A 26,120-nucleotide genomic window follows, 5' to 3' on the forward strand; every position below is an offset into this window, starting at 1 on the left:
ATTCTTTAAATTCTATAATTTATAAAATATATTACACAAAAGATAAATCATTTACGTAACCTCTTGACAACGTTGTCACTATCTCCTTCGGTCCATAATATTAGTCTTTTTTGCGACTTGACAAGTTCATTATAGCCTAATAACAGTTTTTCAACGCAATTTTGTTCTTGGACTAGCTCAAATGTACCGTTTAGCTTATTTTTGTTTTCATTCTGTAAGATATCGATATTGTTCAAAATATTTTCCTGTGGCAATCTAGATTTAATTTCATCGTTTATGATTTCCAAAAACGAAATAATACCATTCCTACTAATTAAATTCAAACCGCCATCATCCGCCACCCTTTGAACTTTGTAAAAGATAAGATAAATCAAACCGCGTAACCTCTCCTTCAAGTAGGGTATATTTATCAAATTCAATAACCATTCAAATACACCCTTTTTGTCTAACATCTTGTAATCTTCATCAGTTCTGATTCCCTTACAAATGGTCCCTAAAACCCAGCTCAATTCTCCGTAATAAATGTCCATATCAATCTCTTTTTTATTACTGTCATCTTGTTGTCTTTTATTGTAGCACATCATCACATCAGACACCATAGGGATATCCCAACCACGAATGGTGGAGCTTGATAATACCCAGCGGTATGCCTTCTCGTGTAACGGCGAAGTTTGGTTTTTCAGTAAGCCAACGATCCTGGAGATAGAAAACCAAATTAAAGGTATGATTGAATCTTGTTTTTGTTGCTTATGGTATAAAATTCTTTTGATCAGAATTTGATAAATGTTGTTATATTTGGTTATAGCGTTACTTCCTTCTTTTTCTTCGTTATCCTTGGCAGCGATTGTTTTATTAACATTGATTTGGGTGCTTTTCTTCTCTAATGAAACTGCTAAATTTGTCAAATGCTCGTAACTTATATCGGCAATAGTATCATGATCGCCCAATGAACAAATAATAAATTGAAAAAGCTTTGAATCGAGAAATTTTTCAAATTCATATTTGTATGTCAAACTCCCCTCCTCACCTTTGGTTATTTTTACTAGCTCTTTGTTATGAATTATCAATAGCAGCAAAAATAATGGATCATACATAGTAACACCAGATCTTTCGGTGTCTTCATAAAATTTCTTGAGCAAATGCCATTTTGTAGTGACATCATAATTTCCGGTACTAGAATAACTGCAGCACTCGGGAATTTGAGGCCTTCCTAGTACGTATTTGTCAATCGATTTCTCAATAAGGTTCTTTTGCAACGTTATTATCAAGCCCTCCTTTTCCTTAGCGATTAACCTTGTGTGTCCGACGGCTTCTAGGACCTCCTCTTCTTCGTCTTCAACAAATTCCCAAGAAAATATCATGTTTGTCCATGAATTAGCGACTTCGGATTCGATGGTTTCTAGCATTCTAATGATTAACTTATCATTACTGGAAATAGTACCAGAGTAAAAAGTCAAGAGCTTCTCTTGAACGATTGGAGTAGAGTTAACGACGGGGTCGATGTTGAATAGAGCAAACAATATCATCGTGCTTAAGAATTTCTTATATGATGAATTCTCATCATTGTTTTCGGTCATGAGCGATGAGTAATTGTCATTGTTCAATAATAACTGAACCATTCTTTGCGATTGGATCGACTTTGGCTTCACACAAAGAATTAGAACGTTGATGTATTCAAGCACCTCAATGTGCTTAATCCATTTACTGCCTAAGATTGCCTCTAACTGAGCATTGAAAATTTTCGAATTTAAGTTCTTTGATGCCTTATCGTGCTTGAACAAATCAGTAATGGCGTGCAATAGTTTAAAGAAGGATTTGGAAAGAATTTCTCTTTCTGAGAGGTACTTTGTAACATAAAGAAGTGTTTTGTTCAACCAAGTGGCCACTCCTGGATAAGTAAAGTCATTGTTCGCAGTAATATATTCTACTGTTGCAGCATGATATCTATGATCACTCTGCGCTAAGACACATTCCAAAATGTTGTTCTTTTTTGTATCATCGTATAATTCAATATAAGTAGTAATCATAGTTACTACTTCGTCAAAAATATCTCTCTTTAGAGTAGTAGTGGATGCGTACTTTCCGATATCATCGTCATACTTGAGAAGCACTTCGTGAGCAAAAGCACTGAAATTTTCATCCTTCATATGGCCCGACAAGGCAGTTGTCGTTGCAATACTCAGCAGAGGTGAGTTCCCAATCTTCCCAATGTTTGGTATGAACGACAGGAAGGAAAATTTTTCCCATTTGTAGAAGGCTTTTAGCACTGGGTAATTAAAATCATTAGAAATGACACTATCTATGAAATAAGCTGTTTCTGAAAGTGAAAGTTTGCCCTCGGGAGCAGTTGTGGCATCAATACAAACTCTGTTTTTCTCGAAGAACTTGGTCAAAAAGAAATTAACTTCTCTAATTATTGCGAAGTCCTCGTTTATTGTCTTGTTTAGCACATTTTCCACGTGGGATAAACCGATGGTTTTTCCTTCATTGAATACTTTTTCTAAAATACTCCCTGAAAACTTAAGTGTAATAGTGTGCATAAGCAAAGAAGTCAATACTGATGTGCTCAAATATTCACTGACGATTGTCAGCAAAGCGTTTATATCTTCTTCATGGTATGACTCATTATAGCTGAGACATTCTGCATTCTTTTCCTTATTGAATACAACATCTTGTATTGTCTCTTGAAATTTTCCTAGGTGTTCGCCTGATTCCAAGCATACTGCGCCAATCAAATTGCACATTAATCTCGATTTTTCCATTAGTAGGACACTTTTTTTTTTTACGCTTATCTTGGGCAGAGCAAACTTCAAATACCTTTCCAAAACCTTTACAATTGGGAATTCTGTATCAGTCACCATATAGCTAGCAATCTTGCCAACTAATTCACAAAGAGCCGTTTCGAACCAGTTATCATAAACAACGGAATCGTCTTCTACAACTAACTGAACTCTAAAAAGGATTCCTGCTGCATCCAATTTGTTTACTGGCAATCTAGAGATATTTGTCAAATCTTTAGATGGAAGCGACGAGACATACTGAAAAAAAGATGAGTCCTTCATTGAAGAAATTAAAGAGGTCGCGTTATTGGTCTTTTTAATATTTTCTCCAAGTGAATCGAGATTCAAATACAAGTTCGAATCATGCTCATTAATTTCAGGAAAAGCATCCTCGACAAGTTTGGTTATTCCCGTATGATTTTCTCCAATAAATATCATATTTCTAAAGAAGAGTAGAAGCCACTTGTCAACAAAATTTGAATGTTTATTCTTATCAACGTATTTCCATTGTTCTGAGAGACATATAATGAAAGGAGAAATGTGATAATATTCTTTTGCCAAATCAACGTACTTGTATGGTGTTTTTACTACGCGAGATATGGTTTCATCGAACCACTTCCAAAATATTTCCATGCTTCCTGCTTCGCAATTCTGGAGAAAAAGCCCTTGAAGGCTGTTCACCAAAGCCATCACTGGCGAAATCAAAGATGGGTTGAAGATGACGTTTGCTCTGGTTAATTCTTCGAGCAAATTGGAAATTCTTGTGGCTACTATATTGGAAGCGTTCTTGGAAGACGCCAATCTTAATAGTAGAGTGAACAAAGAATTCTCGCTGGAAGTTGAGTTCCACCACTTCGTTTGAGTCGAGTTGAACTCTTGAAACTGCAAATAGTTATCAAGAATGGCGAATTCTATCCCGGAAATTTTAGGTTCTCGCATAATATCCGTATAAAGATTTGATAACGGTAAACTTATGGAGAAAAGATTAGGGAATAATTTACTGTAATAGTTGAATATAATGGATATGGATAATGGTAAAATTTTATTATCTTTATTAGTAGCCAAAGTGTTGTTCAATGTGGATACAAATATTGGTAAATCTGGTAATCTGGTATGAAATTTGTTGAGTAGAACGATTTTTTCATTTTTCCAGCCCTTCTTATCATAAAGAATAGAAACTTTTTCCAATTTTTTGAACGCTAGGACTATAGATTGGCAAGCTAACTGCCTTATAATCGGCGTTTCGAATTGTAAAGATTTTGTCAATGAGGATTTCGTGAGTAAGGAAGGCAGAATGTTTTCTATGACAAACGAAGTGGAGGGCGGGATATTACTGTCCACATCCTCCATAAATTGCGGTATCTTTAAATTAATGATTTTGTTAATTAATAGCGTTGTACCGAACCAGTATGAAGTCATTTTAGGGTCATGATTACCATTTGTCGTCAAAAAGATGCTGTAAGGCGCTACAAGTTCTGGAACATTTTCCAATATCTTAATCAAAGTACCCAATTGTAGGGTATCCTCCCACGGTTTGAAAACGCGCAAAGTATTGAACAAAAGTTTATTGTGAACTTGAAATTCCACTTGATTAACCGTTATTGGTGCTCCGTGAGAGGCTCCGTCAGTAACCGAATTTTTGAACCAAACACAATTATCAGGAAATGCTACGCTAAACTCGTGTGAGGCTCCCAAGGTCAGGAAATACTCATTCGTTTTCTTAACCAGATCCTTGTTTGATGAATAATAGAAATGATGAATTTTTGAAGCTGCCAGCTCGTTTAATATTTTTGTTTTAGTAGTTCTTTTGAAAGATTTTTCTTTCAAAATATCATTTACAAATACTGATAAAACGTGTTCGCATAATTTGTCAGAATCAACTTTATTCATGAATTTAAATAAGTTGCTCATAATCTTAAAATTTTTGGTCAGAAGTTCTTTTCTTATGAAAGGAGTAGCATTTGAAATTAATGCTAACCAGAATTTGATAAATGTAAATCTTATTGAGTCATTTTTAAGCGAATTAGCGGAGGAGTTGCCATTTGCCAGCTCAGACTTTGTTGGTGATAACAGCCTTGGTAAGACAGATAATGAAAAATCGAAATATGACACTAATTCTTCGATATATTGGCCATTGTCGAAATTCACTATTTGTTTGAGAAGACGGAGAATTGGATTAGTTAATTGCGCACGCATATTATTTAACCCTCTATAAAGAACTTTGGTGTAGTCCATCAATATCAATCTGATAAAACCGCTTCCAATATCCAGCGTACTGCTATCAGATGATAAAGACCGCAAAGTTCTAGTTAGTAGGGTGGTTGTTTTTGAGAACTTTCCATGATTATTTACCTGGGCATAGTACGACCAAGCCTGTACCGATTGAGCACCAAATCCTTTTTGGAAGAACATTATCAGAGGTTGGTAATCTTTTGAGACAGTCTCATCCTCGAGGGCATTGATTATACCTTCTAACGTCTCTAATGTACCGTCATCGAATTCCTTCCCTTGAGTGTACTTCTCCTTTCTTTGATCGCGAGATCCGTACGCCCCACTATAGCTACTCATGATTTGATGTATAGTTTTCCAACGATATTAAGTGAGATATTAGGAGGAAATACTGCAGATAAAATCTGGAATTAAGTATATTTGCGAACTGAACTATTCTTTGCGATGAGCTCATCGTTGAAATTTTTCAATTTTCGTTTCAAGTGACGTTTGCTGAAATTCTCATAAAGGTTGATGACATTAGTGTAGTAAAAGTAAGACCATTGGCAGTTTAATGTGGTACCATTGTTGAGGCTTGTTAGAAAATATGCACCATGTGTCCAAGCTATACTGGAAAATAATGAAATATTTTCAGTTTTGTTTGAGTGCGTAACATCTTAATTTTCGAGTATCCCAGCAACACGCTTGGAATTTACCTTTAGATACTCAAAAGATGATTTATGGTTAGTTTTACCAAAAGCTTCAAAAGACACATACAAGGCCCAGTAGTGGAAAAGCTACATGTAACTGCAATATAAAGTACGTTTATAATCGATTCAAATACACATGCTGTTATATATAGCTGCATATTTTCGATACATTTTGATTGACCACGTGACTTACACGTTGGCTCAGATCGTAAATCTTTCCAATAATACGGCCCTATTTGAGAAAAGCACCTATTACCGCCCTGCCAATCTAATAAACAAATTCATCGAGGTAGGCTTCCGCAACGAATCTTGCTCTTGCATTCAAGAACAGTTTAATCTCACTGATTTCCTTGTCCACATCCTCCATGAATTCAATGATGAAATCAACCAGTTTCCCGGTTCTCATTGATTCAGTGTGCTTGTTGGTTATCAGAAAGGAAATGCTGTAACCAGGTATCGGGACACGTCTAAGGATGTAAAACGCTTCAGCGCGCTGTTCCAAAAATCTGGTGAACTTGTGAACTAAGATCTGTTCGATTTCGTCTGCCTGTTTCACCATCAAACTAATGCGGACCGAGTTTACACTGGGCTCAATCAATACTTGCTCATTTTCATTACGTGATATATGCATCGGTTGAAGCAGCAGTTCGGCGCTAGTGTTGGGTACCTCAACTTCCGGCCTATTGTGTCTTTCCACTTCTTGCGAAGAGAAATTACTCAAGGTCAACGCAGCTTCCAGGGAGTAGCGAACAGCCGTTAGATACGGACGTAGCGATTGCGACATTTCGTTTCCTGTTGTGGGGGTTTCCTCTCTATCTTCCGTCGCACTAGTGTTAAGTTGGTCCAAAGGCTTCTCTAATTTGCTGGTTTTATGGGCCTTTTTTGTCTTATACTTGTAGTTAGATAAAAGGGGCGACGTGATAAACGATATGATAATATCAAACAACAATAATAATGCTAAAAAAAATAGGCAATATAAAATATGATATTAGTGAATCTACACCTATTGAAATAACCAGACTGACATCAAGGTGTTCGATACATAGGCCTAACTGTGGTTGTAAGACGTGAGATTATGTCTAATTGGAAAGAAGCGAAAGATGCAAACGGAAGGGTATATTACTACAACACTCTGACGAAGAAATCTACGTGGGAGAAACCAACCCAGCTAGTTTCTAAGCAAGAGCAGCTTCTTCAGGAAAATGGCTGGAGAGCGGCCAAGACTGCAGAGGGAAAAGTGTACTACTATAATACAACGACAAGAAAAACTAGCTGGGCTATCCCCATTTTCGAAAAGAAAACAGAGGACATCGCAAAGAAAGAACCAGATGTAATACTATCTGCTCAAGCTAGTAAATATAGAACGGTTTCTACAGATGAAGAGAAAAAAGAACTAAGGCAAAATATCAAAGAAGAAGAGAGCCAATATTCCAATGACTCAAAGTTGCTTAATGTCAAAAGAAGGACGAAAGAAGAAGCGGAAAAAGAATTTATCACGATGTTGAAGGAAAAACAAGTAGACTCTACGTGGTCATTCAGTCGAATAATATCAGAACTAGGAACTAGAGATCCGAGATATTGGATGGTCGACGATGATCCGTTATGGAAAAAAGATATGTTTGAAAAGTATCTTTCTAATAGATCTGCTGATCAACTTCTAAAGGAACATAATGAAACAAGCAAATTTAAAGATGCATTCTTGGAAATGCTACGAAATAATTCCAATATAAAATATTATACCCGTTGGTCAACCGCAAAGAGGCTAATTGCTGATGAACCAATATACAAACACTCGGTGGTTAACGAAAAGACAAAAAAACAAACTTTCCAAAACTATATAGACACTCTTGCAAATGCAGAGAGGGAATCTAAAGAAAAATTGAAGACACAGGCCCTAGAAGAATTAAGAGAATATTTGAACGGTATTTTAATGTCGCCATCTTCCGAAGCAATCATAACATGGCAACAACTGTCAAGTCATTATGTTTTTGATAAGAGCAAGAGATATATGGCCAATAGACATTTCAAAATTTTGACTCATGAAGATGTTTTAACCGATTATTTGAAGATTGTAAGTACAATTGAAAATGATCTTGAAAACAAGCTGGATCAACTTCGGCTGCGCAATTATACCAGGGATCGCATGGCCAGAGATAATTTCAAAGCTTTACTAAAGGAGATCCCTATCCAGATCAAAGCAAATACCAAATGGTCTGATATCTACCCCTACTTAAAGTCTAATCCACGGTTTTTGCAAATGCTTGGAAGGGACGGGTCTTCCTGCCTTGATTTGTTTTCAGATCACGTTGATGAACAAAGGATGTACATATTCGCACAAAGATCAATAGCACAACAAACGTTGATAGATCAGAATTTTCAATGGAACGATACAGATGGCGACGGAATCACTAGAGAGAACATTGAAAAGGTTTTAGCGAATGACCTGAAATTCAAGAAGGTAGATAAAGAAGACATCAGTTTGATAGCTGATGGTATAGTACAACAAAGAAACGAAAAGATACAACAGAACCTTCAAAAAGAACGTAGAATAATGGAGCAAAAGAAGCACTATTTTTGGTTACTTTTGCAAAGGATATACACGAAAACTGGCAAGCCTAAGCCCAGCAACTGGGACTTGGCTTCCAAGGAGCTGAGCGAGGCTCTCGAATATAAGGCATTAGGTGATAACGATACTATTAGAAAGCAAATTTTTGAAGGTTTCAAACCCGAAAGCTCTCCACTGACTTCCGAAAGTGCCACAGCCGATATACCGTTAACTCCTTCTAAAAAGAGACATTTGAGCCAGGCGATCGAATTAGACTATTAGTTTATAGAAGAGATTATACGTTACTTTTTAAGCTTAAGTTCACGGCACTCTATCCTAGTTAGATTTGTAGGCATTCTGTAAATTCTCTAGGTCATGTATTTTACTTTCACAGAATTCGAAGACTTCTTGACACTGCACTTTAGAAAGTGATGTTGAATTCAAAAGTTCAGCAATGCTTTCATAATTTTTTATCCACTCTATCCACGATAACGAATGGAGAAACGAATCAGCCAAATCGTCATCCTTTTTTACCCCTGAGCCATCTTGAATTTCTAAAATATCACATAACTTGAAACTTTTTTTTTTGGTGAGTGCACTTCGTATCCTGTTTCCCCAAATATCTGAAAACTCAACCGATTTAGTGAATCTCTTCGAAGCGTCATTAAGTATCGAGCTGGAAATTATTTCCTTGACTAGCTTTATCCTCGAATCTTTGCTATGTTTGTTAGATTTCGACTTTTTCGAACTGGTTGATGTTTCTTCTTTAGGAATACACCAATATGAGGTCATTCGATGCGGATCAGACGAGCGTACCATGTAGCGTAGCTCAGAAGCATTCTGTGTATTATTCGCATACCTCATTTTATTTTCAAGATTGGAGAAGAGGATCTGTTCGAGAATATTTACTTTCAAAATTGGCTCTAGTATATGCCTTGAAGACATGGTTCTGGCACGTTGTCGTTCGATTGTGAACATATCAGGTATCGGATCAGACTCAAATAAATACTCTGTCAGATCGAATACAAGCTGGGAGGTTTCAGCAGGATTCAGACTCAGCTTTTTGAGATTCTGCAAAAATTTCTCTTCTAGATTTAGCTTTTGCCAATCTAGCATCTTGGGTAGGGGATTGTTATTGGACAATTGTATTTTAGAGAAAGCAAAATTAGTAACACCAGCATCCATAGACAATATACTAATTTTCCCGCTTCTTATTTTTTGTTGTCGTAACTTCTCTAGAAATTCACATTGTTTCTGAATGGAAGTTCTTTTGATTTCTTTTGTCGTACCATTTGCTGCTCCAATAACGAATGAGAAAGATTTTAGTTGTCCACTTTTTGCGTTTTGACAACAGGAATCAATAAGTTCCAATACTCTTGCCTTACTTGTTGCTGACATGTCATTCTTTTTCTTAACTTATGTTGTATGTTCTTTCACTTCATTTAAGGAATAGATAAAATGTGGCGATTTTGAACAAAACAAAAACAAAAACATAAACATACAATCCCAAACAAAATTTAAAGGCTTCATATACAATTTGTATTTAAGTTGAGACTGAAGCGGTATAGAACTTACATAAAAATTAAACCTGTCAGAAATCTTAGGAAAGTAAAAAAGCCCCTGCACCTTCTTCAATTGCCTGGCAAAGGCGAGACCGCATAATATCCTTGGTAGTATATTTAGGTAATTTCAAATAGTTGGCACACGTCATAACGCTTGGTAAATATTCATCTGCTGTAAGGCCATCCTCAGCATGCTTTAGCACAACCGTAAATCTAGGCTTCAAACTTTTGAAGCCTCCGATTGGAAGCTTGGGAGATCCAGTTAAAAATTGCAAGAATAATCTTCTTTCGTGCTTATTAAAAACAGATATTATTGATATGAAGTCGTGAATGGTTGAAGAGTCCATTGTATAGCCATGTTCAGCGTTCAGATTCGTGTACAAGGTTCCCGTAGACCAGTCTTCCTCAACTCGTCCGAAAATATCTACTAGTTCTTCTGGAAAGAGTATTAGCATCCTCTCATATGAATAAACCTTTGAAAAACCTTCAGAAAATGCTACCAATTGCTTCTCAATACCTTTACCCAATATTTGATCGATAACAGCATGGATATATTCTTCAATATTAGAAGAATTCAAAGGTGTATTGCTGCCATCTGGAACCAGTTCAATATCATCGTTGCCAGGGACAGTAAATGTTAAGGAAAGTTCTTCCAGTGCGGTATTGTTGTTTTTATTTGCAACTAGGTACTTTAAGGATTTTGCGAGTAATGGGTCAACCAAATCAATCATCAACAAACAGCTTTCGACGTCACCTGGAACCGTCGTCACATCAGGTGTACACATTCTGTGCAGCAGTTCAAAAAAAACTTTACTGAATCTGAAGTCAAGGATTCTATTATCAAGCAAAGACCTGGAAACGAACGTCCCTAAATATCCGAAAAGTTCAATGATTTTTTCATTATCGGCAGAAAGGTTGAGAGGCTCTGGGAACAATAAAGTGGTAATATAATCGTCGGTTGTGTCTATATCCATTTCGCTCCTATAGTTATAAGAGTTGCAACGCCACATGTTTAGTGACCTCCTCGCAAAGTATTTTGAAACTACAGAGTAAAATTCCAAAGTTGGGCCTAGACCTGTTCCTGCTTCTTCCTGATATTCAATTTCTAGTACGTCTGGGCTACAACCATATTTAGATAAAATCTTGAGACCCGTAGCAAATATTGTTTTTCTTGAAATCCGCAGCTTGCGTCTAGTAATTCTCCCAAGTTGTTGTAAAGCTTCATCGTTTCTTGAGTCTTTTGAACTTTTACTCTTATTTTTCCAGACTTGGATTAGTCTTCCGTAACCAAATGAAGTACACTGTAAAAAAAACATCCTGGTGTCAAAGGGGAACAAAAATGGGAATTTTCTAGTTAAAAATAGTGACCAATCTGGCAGAGCACCGCTTGCGACTACCAAAGGTTCATCTAATTGTCGTGCAAGTTTAGCACTTAGTTTCGAATTGATAAAGCAGTCACTTTTGATGCCGGAGCTATGCAGAAAACCTAACAATGTCAGAATATCCGCCGAAGAACCTGTATCAACCTCAACAAATTCTCTTTTCTTATAAAAGTCTCTCAATCTTTTGACCTCTTTGGCATCTTCGGCCAGCTTATGCTCATTATTGGCATCTTCTGGACTTTTACAAAATTTGATAACTTGAGTATCGCTCCATAAAGTCTTTAAATCACGATTTTGTTCTACGAACTTATTGAATATGACACCAAATACTGTGGACTCCATGTCAACATTTTCATCATCATAAAAGAAGTTAAAATTTTTATTTCTCATATCATCCAAGCAGTGCTCTTCTTCGTCCCCATTAGTTTCGGTACTCGAAGACGTAAGATTTGGAATTAATGAGTTTAAGAAACGCATTCTTACTATTCTATGCCTCAAAAACTCATTAAGTGAGGCAAAAGACGCTATGCAGTGGACTGAGACGACAGTAGATGATAAATCAGCACCGATATTGTCTTGGTTTGCATCGCCGTCATAAACCAACTTAATTCGCATTTCTTTAGCCAATGATGATATACCGCCACCATCATGTAAACCACAATCAACTATAGAGAAGTTTTCCAGCCTTGTGAGAGCAGATTGCAAAATCTCTAAAAATCTGTCGACGTTATTCTCAAATACTTCTAAAAACGATTTCACGAGAAGAAAATGAGAAACAGTTGAAGACATAATTCTTTTAGTTAGTGAGGAAGCTAGACCTGTAGAAGTAAATTCAAATCCGGATACGTCGAAATCTTCATGGAAAATACACTTTTTCAAAACTGACCAAATTCTCTTCCAATCCTCCTCCGTTTTATCAGGAGTGGAAAAGTCTTCTAGAATGGAAACAACATTCTCAATTTGATGCAGCTCCTCCGTTATTGCATCTTGTTCAACATTCATTTGCGAAAGCAACCCATCAACTAAATGCATTCCTTTACTTTTAATATACGCTAAAGACAGGGCTCTGAAAAGGTGAATGAAGATCTTTTTTGGTTTAACTGAATCAGGAATTTCCATATCGGCAAATTCATAATCGTAGTCGAGATCAGCTTCGGCGCCTTCTTCAATGCTGCTATGCAATTCCTCTTCTTCATCAGAAAGCGACATGTTCTCATCTACAGTCTCTTTCGTGTCAATGCTCTTAAAATCCACAGATAAATCCTTGACCAAATCAAAAATACCTTCCCTTTTGATAGAAGAGAGAAACAGTTCCGAGAATTTTCTACAAATCAGGTTAAGCAATGAGAGACCGCCAACCAACAGCGTACCAGTTTCTATCGAATGAGAGCCGTTAGCACTAGCTGTCGTTCCTTTTTGGGCCAAAATGGACCCTATTAATTTAATAAGTTGATCGCTATTTGCTTTCGCTGTGGAATTGTTCATGCATGATACGACTCTTGATAATGCAATAAGTACGTATCTTCTTACATCAAAGTCAGCGGCGTTTGTGTAAATTTCGACGAGAATTGGTATTAGGTGCTGAACTAGTACATCGAACTTTCCTTGGTTAGCAGCAATGTCACGACCGCTGCTTCCGGTATCTTTATTTGAGGATAGTATCCGTTCATCCTCGGGAGGAAACAATACAACTATAAATCTAGAAATACTAATCAATAAACTGTTCGGGACAAATATCAATGTTTCGTGCAACCCAGCGTTGGAATTTTTACTATAATGTTGGAACGACCGCGTAGTCATATCAACAACATCAGTCTTTTCTCTCAGTTCTCTTGAAAGTACTTCACTGCTCATTGCTAATACGGTTAGGATATCCAAACATTTTAACTTATTCTCCAGTGGAGTATCCTGAATAGAAATCAACTGAACTATTCTTTCGATTAGATCTAAAGAAAACAAAGCTTCGAATTTTTCGTTTCTGTGCAATGCCCCGCAAATTCCATAGAGCGCATTTACAAGTCTAGTTAGGATTGGTTGATCAGTCGTATTGATGAAAATTGGTTTCAGCGTTGGCAGCACTTCCACAACTGTATTGAAATCATCCATTCGGACACTGCTACAGGCGTTTGAGACAATTGCAACAGCCTTTCTCTGTGCATGTATAGTTAAAAAATCGAAAAATTGGACGTAAATTGATAATTTACCTGTTTTTAAGATATCTCTTCCGTGAACCCTAGAAATATATTCCACAGTTTCTAAAACTTGTTCTGCAAGATCGATATAACTAATTTCTACCAACTTGTCTTGCAAAATGGGTATGACATGCTCATCAACAGCTATTGAAATGGATTCTGGACAAACTTCAAAAAGATTGTACATGCATCTACAGCCTTGCATTTGTAGTTCTAATTCTTCCTTTAGGATCTTGTCAGAAAGGATGGCAGCAATGTTCCCTATTAATGTCTCCATCGGTATAACTCTATCGACAACCATTTGATTCATCATTAATATGTTTTCGGAAAGTTCTCTCAAACTTTCCATTGCAATATACGGGTCCTCAGAGGCATTTCCAGTATTCTCTATCAATTTGGAAATTCGCTCATTCCTTGATGAACTCTCTGCGCTTCTCTCCATTCTTCCTCCGATCATCGATAAAATTTCAGGTAATGTCCTCCCAGCTGGATTTTGCATCTGTCCTCTACTTGTTTGTCTTCTTTGTTCTAGCCTCTGGGCGAAAGTTTCCAAAATATCAGGCAAATGAAAGGCGTTGCCGCCTACTTCATTATTGTCGCGAGAATGATCAAGTTCTTCATCCTCACCATTCCCATCTTCTTCATCACCGCTTGCACGCCTACGGTATCCATATAAAAGCTCAGAATCATCTTCCCGGTGGTAGTCGTTATCATCATTCTCATCATCCTCGGCCTCAAAGCTTCCTACGCTAGAGAGCATATGTTCGTCTTCGTCCTCATCAGGATAGTAAGAGTATTCACCATGTATACGACTATCCTCATCGTAGTCATCCTCTACCTGGGTGTCCATTATATAATCACTGGTTTCACTGCGGGACTCATGATCATCAGAGTTATGTGAATTATTTTCTGACATTCTTTATTATTTTCTCCCTCAATATTTATCCGAAAGCTCTACTACAATGGATAAATCGCCACTGAATGAAGTGCTAAAAACAAAAGCACTATCTCTAGGAACAGGTTCAAGTCTTTCTATTGAGTATGCAAAACCTATTCCCCTTTCCATCTGCTGTTGGTTATGATTCCCTCTTTGATTTCAGTTTAGGAAAACCCAACCATTAGAGCTTTACCCGGTGGTGGTGAAAAGAAAATTTTTTTTCAGGAAGATGCGATGAGCCCTCAATGAAAGATTGTTACTATTTAGCAGTACTTTGCGCAAGTGTAATAGAATCACTATTTTGCTTTGGCATATATCACCGCTCATTGTCCATACGAATATTTACCATAGTTGAATAATGCCAAGATCAAAGCGTTCTAAGCTAGTTACTTTAGCACAGACCGATAAGAAAGGTAGAGAAAATAAAGAGAGAATTTTTGATGAAGTGAGGGAAGCCTTGGATACTTATAGATACGTTTGGGTTCTGCATCTCGACGACGTGAGAACTCCAGTTTTACAGGACATTAGAACATCATGGGCAGGTTCTAAGCTAATCATGGGTAAGAGAAAGGTTTTACAAAAAGCATTGGGTGAAAAGAGGGAAGAAGAATACAAAGAAAATCTGTTTCAATTGAGTAAGCTCTGCAGTGGTGTTACTGGTTTATTGTTCACCGATGAAGATGTAAATACCGTCAAGGAATATTTCCAAACATACGTCCGTTCAGACTATTCAAGACCGAACACTAAGGCCCCATTAACTTTTACTATTCCTGAAGGCATCGTCTATTCACGTGGTGGTCAAATATCAGTTGAAGAAGATGTCCCAATGATCCATTCCTTAGAGCCAACTATGAGAAACAAGTTCGAAATTCCAACCAGCATCAAAGCTGGTAAGATTACCATCGATAGTCCATACTTGGTTTGTACAGAAGGTGAAAAGTTAGACGTTCGTCAGGCTTTAATACTGAAACAATTCGGTATCGCTGCCTCTGAGTTCAAAGTCAAAGTTTCCGCTTACTATGACAACGATACCTCCACTGTTGAAAATACAAACATCAACACTGAATAGGCTAAATCTTTATTAAAAGCCCTTTTTACTAGATCATTGTATAAAACCCGATAAAAATTTTACTCTTTTTATATAGACATACTAAGGCAAATAGTCAATAAATGTAACATACTTTCCTATTAACTAAAGTCTCTTCTTTTTTTTCAACGTTTGATACAAAAAATTTACAATCCTTTTGAGCTGAACGCAGATCGCCTGGATTCTGTTCACTAGCATCAGCGATGCCAAACCATAAAAGAGGAACCAGTAAATGTTTGTTAAAGAATACTATAAAAACTACTTGTTTACATAAATCAGTAAGGAAGAAAGTGGAAAGATGACTAAAAAAAATTAATGTGTAATGGTATACTACTTAAAATACTGTTTCCTTTCAAATGTCTTTTTTCGTAGGAGTACTATCAGTTGGTGTAGTAGTGCTTTCATCACTTTCATCATCCGATTCACTATCGCTTCTGTCATCCTTAAGAATACCTCTCCATAGAATTCTGTAAAGAACTCTAAAAATCAAGAATAACCAATACAGATTCACCAATTGTAAGGCGCCTATTAACACGAAGACAATTGGTAAGGAGATCCAACACTTATATTGCTGAGTAGCGAAATTCAAAACGTAGTTACCTTCTGTGCGGAATTGTGTTAAAACGGACCATAAAATCTTCAAATTTATGTAATGACGCAAATAAATCCATGCCACGACAAAAATGGCAAAAGAGATAAATGCTATGCCGGAGTCCAAATAATTTAAAGTTTTGGAAATTGACAAAAGAAAGTCGGAAACGTCCATTGTGATATAGATTGGCAGCCCCATTTTGGTGAAATGGAAGACGTAAGAAGACCAAATTAATAGCAGAGTAACAATATGATGGAAGGTCAATTCATTATGGTCTTTTCTTGGCTTTTCCAGTTGCAGCACTAGAATGCACGCTTGTTGCGCCCAGAAGGCTGCCTGACCCAGATAGAATACCTTGAATAAAAAGGGATTGGTAAAGTCTGGATACGTTCTGTACATTGCCTTTGTATCGAAAAACCATAAATCCGAATGGTACATACAATATAACCCGAAGGGCCCGGAAATGCCAGTGTAGATGATGGCATACATTTGTTCCATGATTCTCTTCATTCTGTGTTTCGATGTCACGTGCAGTCTGATTGCAAATGGTCTAATGACAATGTCCATCAGGAATTCACGTAGAAATGTGAAAAAGATCATATAGTAAAGTACAAAGCATAGATCGTTAACACCTTTGCCATATACGTTCGTGTCATCAACCTCATATGATACAGCAACGAATCTATGTAGTACGTTTGTCTTTGTGGTGTTACCAGAAGTGAAATAGGCACTATATACCGCAACCAGAATCAGCAAGGGAGCTATCCAGGCGTGACGATAACTTATCTCTCTAAATGAAAACCAGATTTTCTTAACCAGGTCACTATCATTTTTGGTAACTTCAGACAATCTTTGCATACGCCTTTTGGCAGCTGTTTTCGATTCTTTTGTCTCGAACATGGTACCCAAGCTAGGTACAGTGTCTCCAAGATCGATCTTCCCTATGGAAGACTTACGTCTTGGCCTTGACCTCACTTTCAAGTTATTGTTCGAAGATTTTGGTTTCAACGTCGACATACCTTCTTCACTAACACTGTGTCTATCTAAACCTTTTCCGTAACTGCGAACAACGAAAACAATAGCGATAAACCGACGAAAGTATCTGTACAGAATAGAAAAAAACGGTAAGGAATTATAAACTGTAGTTTCTACTTACACCAGGTCCGGATTATAAAGCCGATGTAGCTGAAAAGACGGGTTCACGGAATACAATAGCCAAGCATCAATAAATAAATAAATAAAAAAGAACCAAGTAAATAAAACAAAACGGTGCAACAAGCCAAGGAACCAAACAATAGAAAAGAAATAGCTTAAATCTCTGTCCAGATTCCAAATCTGTTCCCCTCTTCCCACGTAAATTGCCTAGAATGATCAGATATAGTGCGCAACAAATTGCGAAAAAAGAGTGAAAAAAGAGAGGAAAAACGTTCCGCGGATCCAACAACGCTGTTGGAATAACCGGACAATATGGACATTGTCTTTCCAGCTTTCTTTTTCTGTGCCTGGCGTCTTTTTCCTGTTGGAGCTCAGCAATTCCTTTTTTTCGCGTCGCGTTTTACGTTTTTTGAGATCACGTGGTGGTTTGTGTCACGTGGCAGGAATGTGGATACATTTCCGGGTTACACTCACACCCCTTTTTCCATTCTTCACTGGAATACTGGCTCTGCAGTAAAGGCTGCTAAGCTGTAGATTTTCAAATATGGGAAAGTGCTAACAGTGGTGTGAGACGGTTCGAGCCATTAGCTCAGCGTATCACTGGGGCCGTGTCGATAGATGTCTAGTAGTAAGTTCAAAGAGGTTGTTAATAAGATCATAAGTGATTGTCCTCCGGGGGAGCTGAGAGAGGTTTATGACGATCTGATCAAGATCACCAGTGAAAACTCCAAAAATACTCTCTTGGACGCCATTGAGAGCTATAACGTGCAAAACTGCATCCCCGTAGACGTCGATGGGACATTCATAATTATTTCTAAATACAACAAAGAAGGATCCAAGTTCTTTGATCCTATAAATTCCGTTATTTTTTCGGTTGACCATTTAGGGCACAAAGGTCTTGACATTGAGCCGTACGAGTTCATACACTCGAAGCTCGAAAAACAGCAATTGAAAGACTTACATGATAAATTGCACGAGTATCTTTTACAGAACTTCCCAGGCGACGTTAGTTTAGCCGTTTACCCAGTTCCCGAGGAAATAAGCAAAATCTCCATTATTATTGTAAGCACGAAATATAACCCGAACAATTTCTGGAACGGGCATTGGAGATCGAGTTACATATACGATTTGGATACTAAGGAGTTGACCGGACACATTTCTACGCAGGTTCATTATTACGAAGATGGTAATGTTAGTTTTCAGTCCGGGAAAGATGTCAGCCAACCTAACGTCGTGGATGTTGTTAGCACAATAAGGGATATTGAAACAAGTTTTGAAAGTGACCTGGATCTTTCCTTTTCTGACTTGAACGAAAAACAGTTCAAGGCCTTAAGGAGAAGGTTGCCAGTCACAAGATCGAAAATTAACTGGGGCAACGCGATTGGTGGCTATAGATTAGGTAAAAATGCGGCAGAGGGAAAATGAGATTTTGCTGTTTATTTTATTTTATTATTTACTTCCTTAAACTAAATACATCCATATGTATCTTTTTTTTTTTGCTCTTTAGAATAACTTAAACAAAATGTACAGAATGAAGAATATTAACAACGCCAAACCGACCATTCTCCATATACCGTTACCTGCCTTTAATGATCGCGTCAACCTTGAGGATGAATTCTTTAAATCAGTAAACATCGAACCCAGTGAATCTGTCATTTGATTTATGACCGAGCTGTCAGAGACCGCTCGATCCCCGATCTCTTGATTTATATTCCTAAAAGTAGCTAACTTATTGGCTAATCCTTCTAACTTACTATCATTCTAAGTAAAAAATTGAAAACGTGAAAGAGTGGCGCATATGGACACCCTGAATGCAGACGCAATAGTTAGTAGCTTTGAACATTCTACCATTCCTCTTGGAAAACTTTACTATTCTCCAAAACACTGGAGATTCCTTTTTCTTGAATACCTGTCCCACTGGCTAACATACGTTTGATTCAATCTGAGAGTACCTAGAAGTTGACATTGTTCCTAGTGATGTTGTATTACCTTTCTACCGCTCTCTCCCTGTTGAGTGTATTTGGTGCTTTTTTTTTGATGATATACCTTATTTATTTTCCCTTTGTATTTTTCGCTATACAGCACAGTGCGGCTTCTTGGAGTGACAAGAACACACCAAGGCAGTAGAACCAGCACATGCTCTTCACCTAAACAAGAAACGTACGATTCTTATCAACCGGCTTCCCAACCCTAGGAAACTTTTGTTAGGTACTATAACTCCAAGACCATCTATATTTCTAAAAAATTACAAAAACACCGTTCCAAGATGACGTATACTCTAGTCATTAATATCGCCAAACATGGCTAATGTACTAGGTAAAACAACACAAGTGTCAATTAAAATTTCATTAGAGGAAATCGTCAGATAAAAAACTTTTCGCATTTCGCTAAGCACCCATATAGAACATGGCGGTGTTCAAAGTGATTAGCCCTAGATCGCAAATTATATCATCATTCATTAGATTCCTTGTCGGGTCCACTGTAATAAGAACTACTAATCTACCATTAAAGAAGGAAATATGATACTACTGTATCATACAGTCATTCTTAACGCGTCTCACATTACTTTATGTCCTCATTCAATGCTCGGTAGCCCATTTATACTTCTGTCCAATCTTCACAGATGAAAAGGATTATTAGAGAGAAGTGGCAAAAGGAACAATTTAAAATATTGATAGAGTTAGGAAAATGCTACGTTTATATAACTATTCTATTGTTAGGCCGAGTTGAATAGTCGAGTGTGAAAAAAAGAGAAACAAACGAAGAACAAAAAAAAAAAACCTTTGCCGCATTGCTGCATTTCAAACAAAATGAGCGACAGCAAATAGCACCCATGCACGAACGCCTCTTTACATCCACACACCACACATCAATTAGAAAAAAGTATCATCTGCTCCACTTTCATAATTATTTTTCGTTTCTTACCAATCACCGCGCCACCTTCGTCCCACACTCCCCGCTCGGGAGAGAGAACTTTGTGGGGAGCTGGTGCTTGTAGTTGAACGCGCTCCTCCAGCATCGATTTCCTCTTAGTGCACACCATCTCTATGCCCAGCCTAGCCGGCTGGAACAGAGAACGGGCTCTCAGCAAACTGCCTTTCTACTCGTCAAGCACCATTGGAACTGAAAAAAAAGTAGCCTAAGGTTAAGTTAAGTAAGACTACTATTGTATAACATAGTTAATTGTTTGTCTTAGTGAATAAAGAGAGTCGTGAAAAATAAAATAAACAATGTCCACCGATTCTATTGTCAAGGCTTCTAACTGGAGATTAGTCGAAGTTGGCCGTGTCGTTTTGATCAAGAACGGTCAATCCGCTGGCAAATTGGCTGCTATCGTCGAAATTATTGACCAAAAGAAGGTATGTTAAACCTAGAAAACCCACAACTAAACTGAGGAGGAAACTGGAATGAGTTTAAAACTACTTTACATTTGAAGAAACACTAATACCTATCTGATCCCTTACCGCAAGATGGAACTACTTATAAATGATAATTAGGTTTGAAAACACTTAGTAAATCAGAGAGATGAAGATGTGTCCATTTACTTTGCGGAGTGACCTATGGCAAGATATTTACGTATCTTATTGGAAGTTGATCTTGCTTCTTAGGATTTTTTGTCTCATGTTTGAATGAATAATAGTTAGATCCTTCTTCCTCAGGTGTTAAACCATGTTCCCATAGTTCCACAGAATTTCGTTTTACTAACAACTTTTATGAATAATTTTTTGGATTATTTATTACCAATTATTATAGGTTTTGATTGACGGTCCAAAAGCTGGTGTCCCACGTCAAGCCATCAACTTGGGTCAAGTTGTCTTAACTCCATTGACTTTCACTTTGCCAAGAGGTGCTAGAACTGCTACTGTTTCTAAGAAGTGGGCTGCTGCTGGTGTCTGCGAAAAGTGGGCTACTTCATCTTGGGCTAAAAAGATCGCTCAACGTGAAAGACGTGCTGCTTTGACTGACTTTGAAAGATTCCAAGTTATGGTTTTGAGAAAGCAAAAGAGATACACTGTCAAGAAAGCTTTGGCTAAGGCTTAAGATATGTACATGATCCTTAATTCTGATGTATTTCGTATGTAATTTTATCTTTAACTGGTTATTCCTTTAATAAAATAAACTACAATTTTATAACTACTGAAAACTTCTGTGATTATATACTACTTAGGAAAAATTATACAGATTTCAAAAAAAATAACAAGGCAAACAGTATAGACCCGAGGGCGTTTTCCGTCTTATGCTTTGTAACTTCTGCGAATATATGCATATAATCGTTTTTAGAAGTTCTCTCAGAACTTCTAAAAACCTGAACGCAAGGGATAATAAACGAGTAAGCATAAGTTTCCTATAAGCATACATGTCTTTATACAATAAGAAAATTTGTACACATTACTATAATACTGTTACAACCCTCTGGGAGTACCTATTTTTAATGAATAAGTTCTTGCTTTACTACAACAAATGCGAATAATGCTCTTTCCTCCGATTTTACGGGCAAAACGTTTCCAGATCTTTCACTGTTCTGGTCACCTAAAACGTCCTCCAAAATTTCAGGAATTTCACCGTCCTTAGATGGAATAACATAGAAATCCTTTTCGTATCTGGCCTTTGGTCTTATTCCCGCAATACGACCCTTATTTTCCAAGGAGTCCACGACGTCCGCAAAAGTTGCCTTACTTTCACTATTATCTGAGGGAAACAGTTGATACACTAGTATTGCTCTAGAAGAAGAGATTTCTTTGAGATAGGGCACAGCAGTTATTGTAGGAAGCCGTCCTTCTACGTACAGATTTCCATCACCAATGGCATCCTTAAAAATATCCTTCTTTAACTTTTGTGAAGTTCCAACATAATTTAAGTATCCTGTAAATTCTAGCCCCAAGCCGGGGTATAAGAATGCACACTTAAGAAACTCTTCATCTTCTGTTTCCTCCGGTGTCACAGGACTCTGCTCTATTTTGCTGTTGTCATCATTGACACCTTTATCTTCGCTGTTGTGTAACCTTATGGTATCTTTTGAGTACAAGACATCCTCTTGGGGCTCGGCAGAATCTTCGATTAGCTCATCGCCCTTGTGCGTTTTAACGTATATGGGTTTGTCTGGTACCTCTACTATAAAATTTTCTGAGGTGGCTTTCTCCCTCTTCTCTTTAAATTCTTGTAGATCTGGATTAGCCAGTTCGGATGCGTTTTTGCTGACCAGCTTATTCAGTGGTAATTTACCCCCGATAACCTGTGCCTTGAGTTCCAAATTTTTCTTATCCTTCAAGTTAGAGTATAAAGATCTCACTTTTTCGGTGTATATCTTGTCCAAAGTACCAAATTCTACGTTGAGACAAGCTCTATAAAGTTCATCTTCCAGGTTGTGGGCAAATTCCTCTGAAACCAATATTGCGTCTTTGCCCTCAGGAAGATTATAAAGCTTTCCCTCGATCGTCTCTGGGATAATAAATTTACGAAATAGGGTGGAAAACATTTTTTCTGCGTTTGATCTTAGTTTGTGTTCTTTTTCGCTTTCAAAATCTCTTATGGTAGGTATTTTATTTTGTTCAGCATCATTATTAGGGGAATGAATAGGTTTTTTTTTCTTTTGCCCATTGCTTTTACTGGCCTGTTTCGTTTGAGTAAGTGTCCTTCTAGAACTGTCGGAACTTCTTTTACGCTTCTTAGGGCTTTCTTCATCAAGAAAGATATCCGCATCATTGTCATTGTGGTCACTAACAGGCCTATAAACACCGTCATCGTAGTCTTCATCCTCTGAAACCTCCACCCCCTTGAACTCTTCCAGATGTGCATACAATGATGGGTCACACAATTCACAGTAGTATTTAGAATCCTCATTCATTAGCCCATCGATGGTATCCTTACCTTTAGTCATACACTTGATGTGTTGCCAAGAATCGCAGCCATCGCACTGAACCATGTCCCCATGTGAATATTCGGGCGCTTCGTAGTTCTCATCATTTGCCCCACACAAGCATCTTACATAACCTTCTTCTGCTTCGTCTTTCTCAATGTCCTTACTTGGATTCTCAGAAGATGCAGTCTTCTTATTCTTCTTGGTAGCTGGTTTGACCTTCTTCTTGGTTTGTCTATCTGGTGTTTCGCCCTCCTCCTGTAACAAGGAATCGATATATTTATTTTGACCTTTGTTAGATCTAGCAGAAGTACGAACAGACATAGTAAATTTAAACTAAATAAAAGCTAAAAGTTAAAGTAGAGTAGAAATAAAAGTAAAAGGGAACTTAGGATGCTCGATAGTCCTCCTCTTTGGGTATAATCCAAGTGCAAATACTAAGATCTCGTCACCTTTCTTTCCTATATTATCGGCTCCACTCTGGTCAAGGTTACGCTACAGCTTAGGCATCCCTTTGAGTTTCTTGTGAAATACTATTTTACCTATCTCCAGTAATGACACGACCTCTCCGTGGACAGCGATCCGCGGATTGAAAAAAGGAAAATTAAAAACCGGGCTAAAAACCACAACAAAAGGAACATCGACCTTCTTCACTTGGCAAGTCATCGCGTCGTTATTTCGTGCAGTTGAAGAATAGTAGGGTACTTTTCAGTGTTCTTATTTGTTGCAAAAGTGTTTCCTAATCTGGTACTACTGTAGGAGCGTGTTCTTTTCCCTTCAACCACCGTAACTCGAGAACATTAGCGGCTTTTGTTCGTGAATCAACAAATAGGATTTTTACTGCTGAGCTACATAAGTACGTGGTTAGTCCGATCGCTTAATTTTTTTGGTTATTATATCGTACTTCACAAGTTTTTCCTTTCCGCTGTTTCCTTTTCCCAATTACTTAGGTTATAGCTTTTAGCCAACAAGAATCTTCGAAATTTCTTCAAAAGTACTTTAATTTATTTCCTACAGGTTGCGGTTTTCTTACTTTAAAAAGGTTTTAATTGTTCCTCTGCGTATGGCAAATCCTTTCTCGAGATGGTTTCTATCAGAGAGACCTCCAAATTGCCATGTAGCCGATCTAGAAACAAGTTTGGACCCTCAACAAACTTTGTTGAAGGTGCAAAAATACAGACCGGCTTTAAGCGACTGGGTGCATTATATCTTTTTGGGGTCCATCATGTTGTTCGTGTTCATTACTAATCCCGCGCCTTGGATTTTCAAGATTCTTTCTTATTGTTTCTTGGGCACTCTATTCATTATTCCAGCTACATCACAGTTTTTCTTTAATGCTTTGCCTATTCTAACATGGCTAGCACTTTATTTCACTTCATCCTCTTTCCCAGATGATCGCAGACCCCCTATCACTGTTAAAGTGTTACCAGCGGTGGAAACAATTCTATATGGTGATAATTTAAGTGATATTCTTGCAACATCAACGAATTCCTTTTTGGATATTTTGGCATGGTTGCCGTATGGCCTATTCCATTTTGGGGCCCCATTTGTTGTTGCTGTTATCCTATTTGTATTTGGTCCACCAACTGTTTTGCAGGGTTATGCTTTTGCTTTTGGTTATATGAACTTGCTAGGTGTTATCATGCAAAATGTATTTCCAGCAGCTCCACCATGGTATAAAATTCTTTACGGATTAGAATCAGCCAACTATGATATGCACGGCTCACCAGGTGGGTTGGCTAGAATTGATAAGCTGTTGGGTATTAGTATGTATACAACAGCTTTTTCGAATTCTTCAGTTATTTTCGGTGCTTTCCCTTCATTGCATTCTGGATGTGCTACTATGGAAGCCTTATTTTTCTGCTATTGTTTCCCAAAATTGAAGCCTCTGTTCATTGCTTACGTTTGCTGGTTATGGTGGTCAACCATGTATTTGACACACCATTATTTTGTGGACCTGATGGCAGGATCAGTGTTGTCGTACGTTATATTTCAGTACACAAAGTATACACACTTGCCGATAGTTGACACAAGCCTCTTCTGCAGATGGTCTTACACCTCTATTGAGAAATACGATGTATCCAAGAGTGATCCATTAGCGGCCGATTCAAACGATATTGAGAGTGTCCCTTTGTCCAACTTAGAACTTGACTTTGAACTTAATACGACAGATGAACCCAGCGTAAGTCCTTCAATATTTGATGGATCTACTTCTGTTTCCCGTTCGTCGGCAACGTCGATAACGTCATTAGGTGTGAAGAGAGCTTAGTGGGCATCCCGTCTGCGATTATAGACATGAGCAGCCCTATATACATATATATATATATTTTTTTTTCTTTTCCCCTCCTCATCAGAGTTGTTGTTTAGCATATTATACGTGTAGTTTATTAGATTGCATATCATTTATCACTAGCCTGATAGGGGTACGAAGCTATGAAAATAAATCAGTCAGTATTGATTGAAGATATATGAAAGAAGTGTAAATATTTACATGACTCGCCGCCTCTTCAACGAGAGTTAGGACCCCATACCTAGATGGATTGATAATCTTCATTCACTAATTCTAGAATAGATTTTTTCCCCAAAGAGCGGTGCAGTGATGAGGCCACATCAAGCTCCTTTTCTGTGCTAACTTTTACGATGGATGATCTAATGACACGAGGATCTTTCTTTAAAGTCCTCAGAATTTCTGATTGCACTGCAGCTGATGAGTCAAATAGCATCAAAAAATGATATGCTCGAAAGTGTTTTTCCTGGTCTTTTTTCATGATTTTAGGAAGATATCTTATGCCCATGGGTACAATGTCCCTAACGACACCTCTATTCTGGATAATCAATTTTCCAATCGTGATAGATAACTCCTTCGCTTCTAATTTTGGGGCGTTGGAATTGGTTATGCGGACAAGTCCGATAAGTTCATACAACATTTTCAACGGAAGGTGTACTTTCGTGTTATTCGGTTTTGTATTCCATGGTATGGTGAGCACTGCCTATGTATTTGAGTTGGGCTAATGCCGTTTCCAAATGTACAGTTGAAATCGTGTCTGCAGTATTCCGGGTTATAAATATTGGCGAAAAGAGAGATTAAAGGAGCATCAAGGGACTTGACCTTG

The 26,120-nt window shown here is 37.6% G+C and overlaps 13 protein-coding genes across 13 annotated transcripts; 5 read left to right on the forward strand and 8 right to left on the reverse strand.

Moving 5' to 3' along the window:
- Positions 1–47: 47 nt before the first annotated feature.
- Positions 48–5,348, reverse strand: URB1 (Urb1p; the record flags this gene model as incomplete). Its single annotated transcript, XM_056229427.1, has 1 exon — positions 48–5,348. The coding sequence occupies one exon, from the start codon at positions 5,346–5,348 to the stop codon at positions 48–50; it is 5,301 nt and encodes a 1,766-aa protein (XP_056083446.1).
- Positions 5,349–5,966: 618 nt separating this feature from the next.
- Positions 5,967–6,482, reverse strand: ARC19 (Arc19p; the record flags this gene model as incomplete). Its single annotated transcript, XM_056229428.1, has 1 exon — positions 5,967–6,482. The coding sequence occupies one exon, from the start codon at positions 6,480–6,482 to the stop codon at positions 5,967–5,969; it is 516 nt and encodes a 171-aa protein (XP_056083447.1).
- Positions 6,483–6,773: 291 nt separating this feature from the next.
- Positions 6,774–8,525, forward strand: PRP40 (snoRNA-splicing protein PRP40; the record flags this gene model as incomplete). Its single annotated transcript, XM_056229429.1, has 1 exon — positions 6,774–8,525. One exon carries the CDS (start codon positions 6,774–6,776, stop codon positions 8,523–8,525), a length of 1,752 nt encoding a protein of 583 aa, XP_056083448.1.
- A 54-nt stretch (positions 8,526–8,579) lies between these two features.
- CCE1 (cruciform cutting endonuclease) lies at positions 8,580–9,641 on the reverse strand (the record flags this gene model as incomplete). Its single annotated transcript, XM_056229430.1, has 1 exon — positions 8,580–9,641. One exon carries the CDS (start codon positions 9,639–9,641, stop codon positions 8,580–8,582), a length of 1,062 nt encoding a protein of 353 aa, XP_056083449.1.
- Positions 9,642–9,843: 202 nt separating this feature from the next.
- UFD4 (putative ubiquitin-protein ligase UFD4) lies at positions 9,844–14,295 on the reverse strand (the record flags this gene model as incomplete). The annotated part of the gene is made up of 1 exon (XM_056229431.1): positions 9,844–14,295. The coding sequence occupies one exon, from the start codon at positions 14,293–14,295 to the stop codon at positions 9,844–9,846; it is 4,452 nt and encodes a 1,483-aa protein (XP_056083450.1).
- A 379-nt stretch (positions 14,296–14,674) lies between these two features.
- MRT4 (ribosome assembly factor MRT4) lies at positions 14,675–15,385 on the forward strand (the record flags this gene model as incomplete). The annotated part of the gene is made up of 1 exon (XM_056229432.1): positions 14,675–15,385. One exon carries the CDS (start codon positions 14,675–14,677, stop codon positions 15,383–15,385), a length of 711 nt encoding a protein of 236 aa, XP_056083451.1.
- Positions 15,386–15,755: 370 nt separating this feature from the next.
- LAC1 (sphingosine N-acyltransferase LAC1) lies at positions 15,756–17,012 on the reverse strand (the record flags this gene model as incomplete). Its single annotated transcript, XM_056229433.1, has 1 exon — positions 15,756–17,012. One exon carries the CDS (start codon positions 17,010–17,012, stop codon positions 15,756–15,758), a length of 1,257 nt encoding a protein of 418 aa, XP_056083452.1.
- A 756-nt stretch (positions 17,013–17,768) lies between these two features.
- On the forward strand, positions 17,769–18,575 carry CAP1 (Cap1p; the record flags this gene model as incomplete). The annotated part of the gene is made up of 1 exon (XM_056229434.1): positions 17,769–18,575. The coding sequence occupies one exon, from the start codon at positions 17,769–17,771 to the stop codon at positions 18,573–18,575; it is 807 nt and encodes a 268-aa protein (XP_056083453.1).
- Positions 18,576–18,653: 78 nt separating this feature from the next.
- Positions 18,654–19,116, reverse strand: SFT1 (Sft1p; the record flags this gene model as incomplete). Its single annotated transcript, XM_056229435.1, has 2 exons — positions 18,654–18,911; positions 19,081–19,116. 2 exons carry the CDS (start codon positions 19,114–19,116, stop codon positions 18,654–18,656), a joined length of 294 nt encoding a protein of 97 aa, XP_056083454.1.
- A 1,264-nt stretch (positions 19,117–20,380) lies between these two features.
- RPL14A (60S ribosomal protein eL14) lies at positions 20,381–21,191 on the forward strand (the record flags this gene model as incomplete). The annotated part of the gene is made up of 2 exons (XM_056229436.1): positions 20,381–20,509; positions 20,904–21,191. 2 exons carry the CDS (start codon positions 20,381–20,383, stop codon positions 21,189–21,191), a joined length of 417 nt encoding a protein of 138 aa, XP_056083455.1.
- A 388-nt stretch (positions 21,192–21,579) lies between these two features.
- Positions 21,580–23,331, reverse strand: BYE1 (Bye1p; the record flags this gene model as incomplete). Its single annotated transcript, XM_056229438.1, has 1 exon — positions 21,580–23,331. The coding sequence occupies one exon, from the start codon at positions 23,329–23,331 to the stop codon at positions 21,580–21,582; it is 1,752 nt and encodes a 583-aa protein (XP_056083456.1).
- A 739-nt stretch (positions 23,332–24,070) lies between these two features.
- On the forward strand, positions 24,071–25,276 carry AUR1 (inositol phosphorylceramide synthase; the record flags this gene model as incomplete). Its single annotated transcript, XM_056229439.1, has 1 exon — positions 24,071–25,276. The coding sequence occupies one exon, from the start codon at positions 24,071–24,073 to the stop codon at positions 25,274–25,276; it is 1,206 nt and encodes a 401-aa protein (XP_056083457.1).
- A 262-nt stretch (positions 25,277–25,538) lies between these two features.
- Positions 25,539–25,934, reverse strand: MRP17 (mitochondrial 37S ribosomal protein bS6m; the record flags this gene model as incomplete). Its single annotated transcript, XM_056229440.1, has 1 exon — positions 25,539–25,934. One exon carries the CDS (start codon positions 25,932–25,934, stop codon positions 25,539–25,541), a length of 396 nt encoding a protein of 131 aa, XP_056083458.1.
- Positions 25,935–26,120: the final 186 nt, after the last annotated feature.

Source organism: Saccharomyces kudriavzevii (assembly GCF_947243775.1).
Source record: "Saccharomyces kudriavzevii IFO 1802 strain IFO1802 genome assembly, chromosome: 11".
NCBI lineage: Eukaryota > Fungi > Ascomycota > Saccharomycetes > Saccharomycetales > Saccharomycetaceae > Saccharomyces > Saccharomyces kudriavzevii.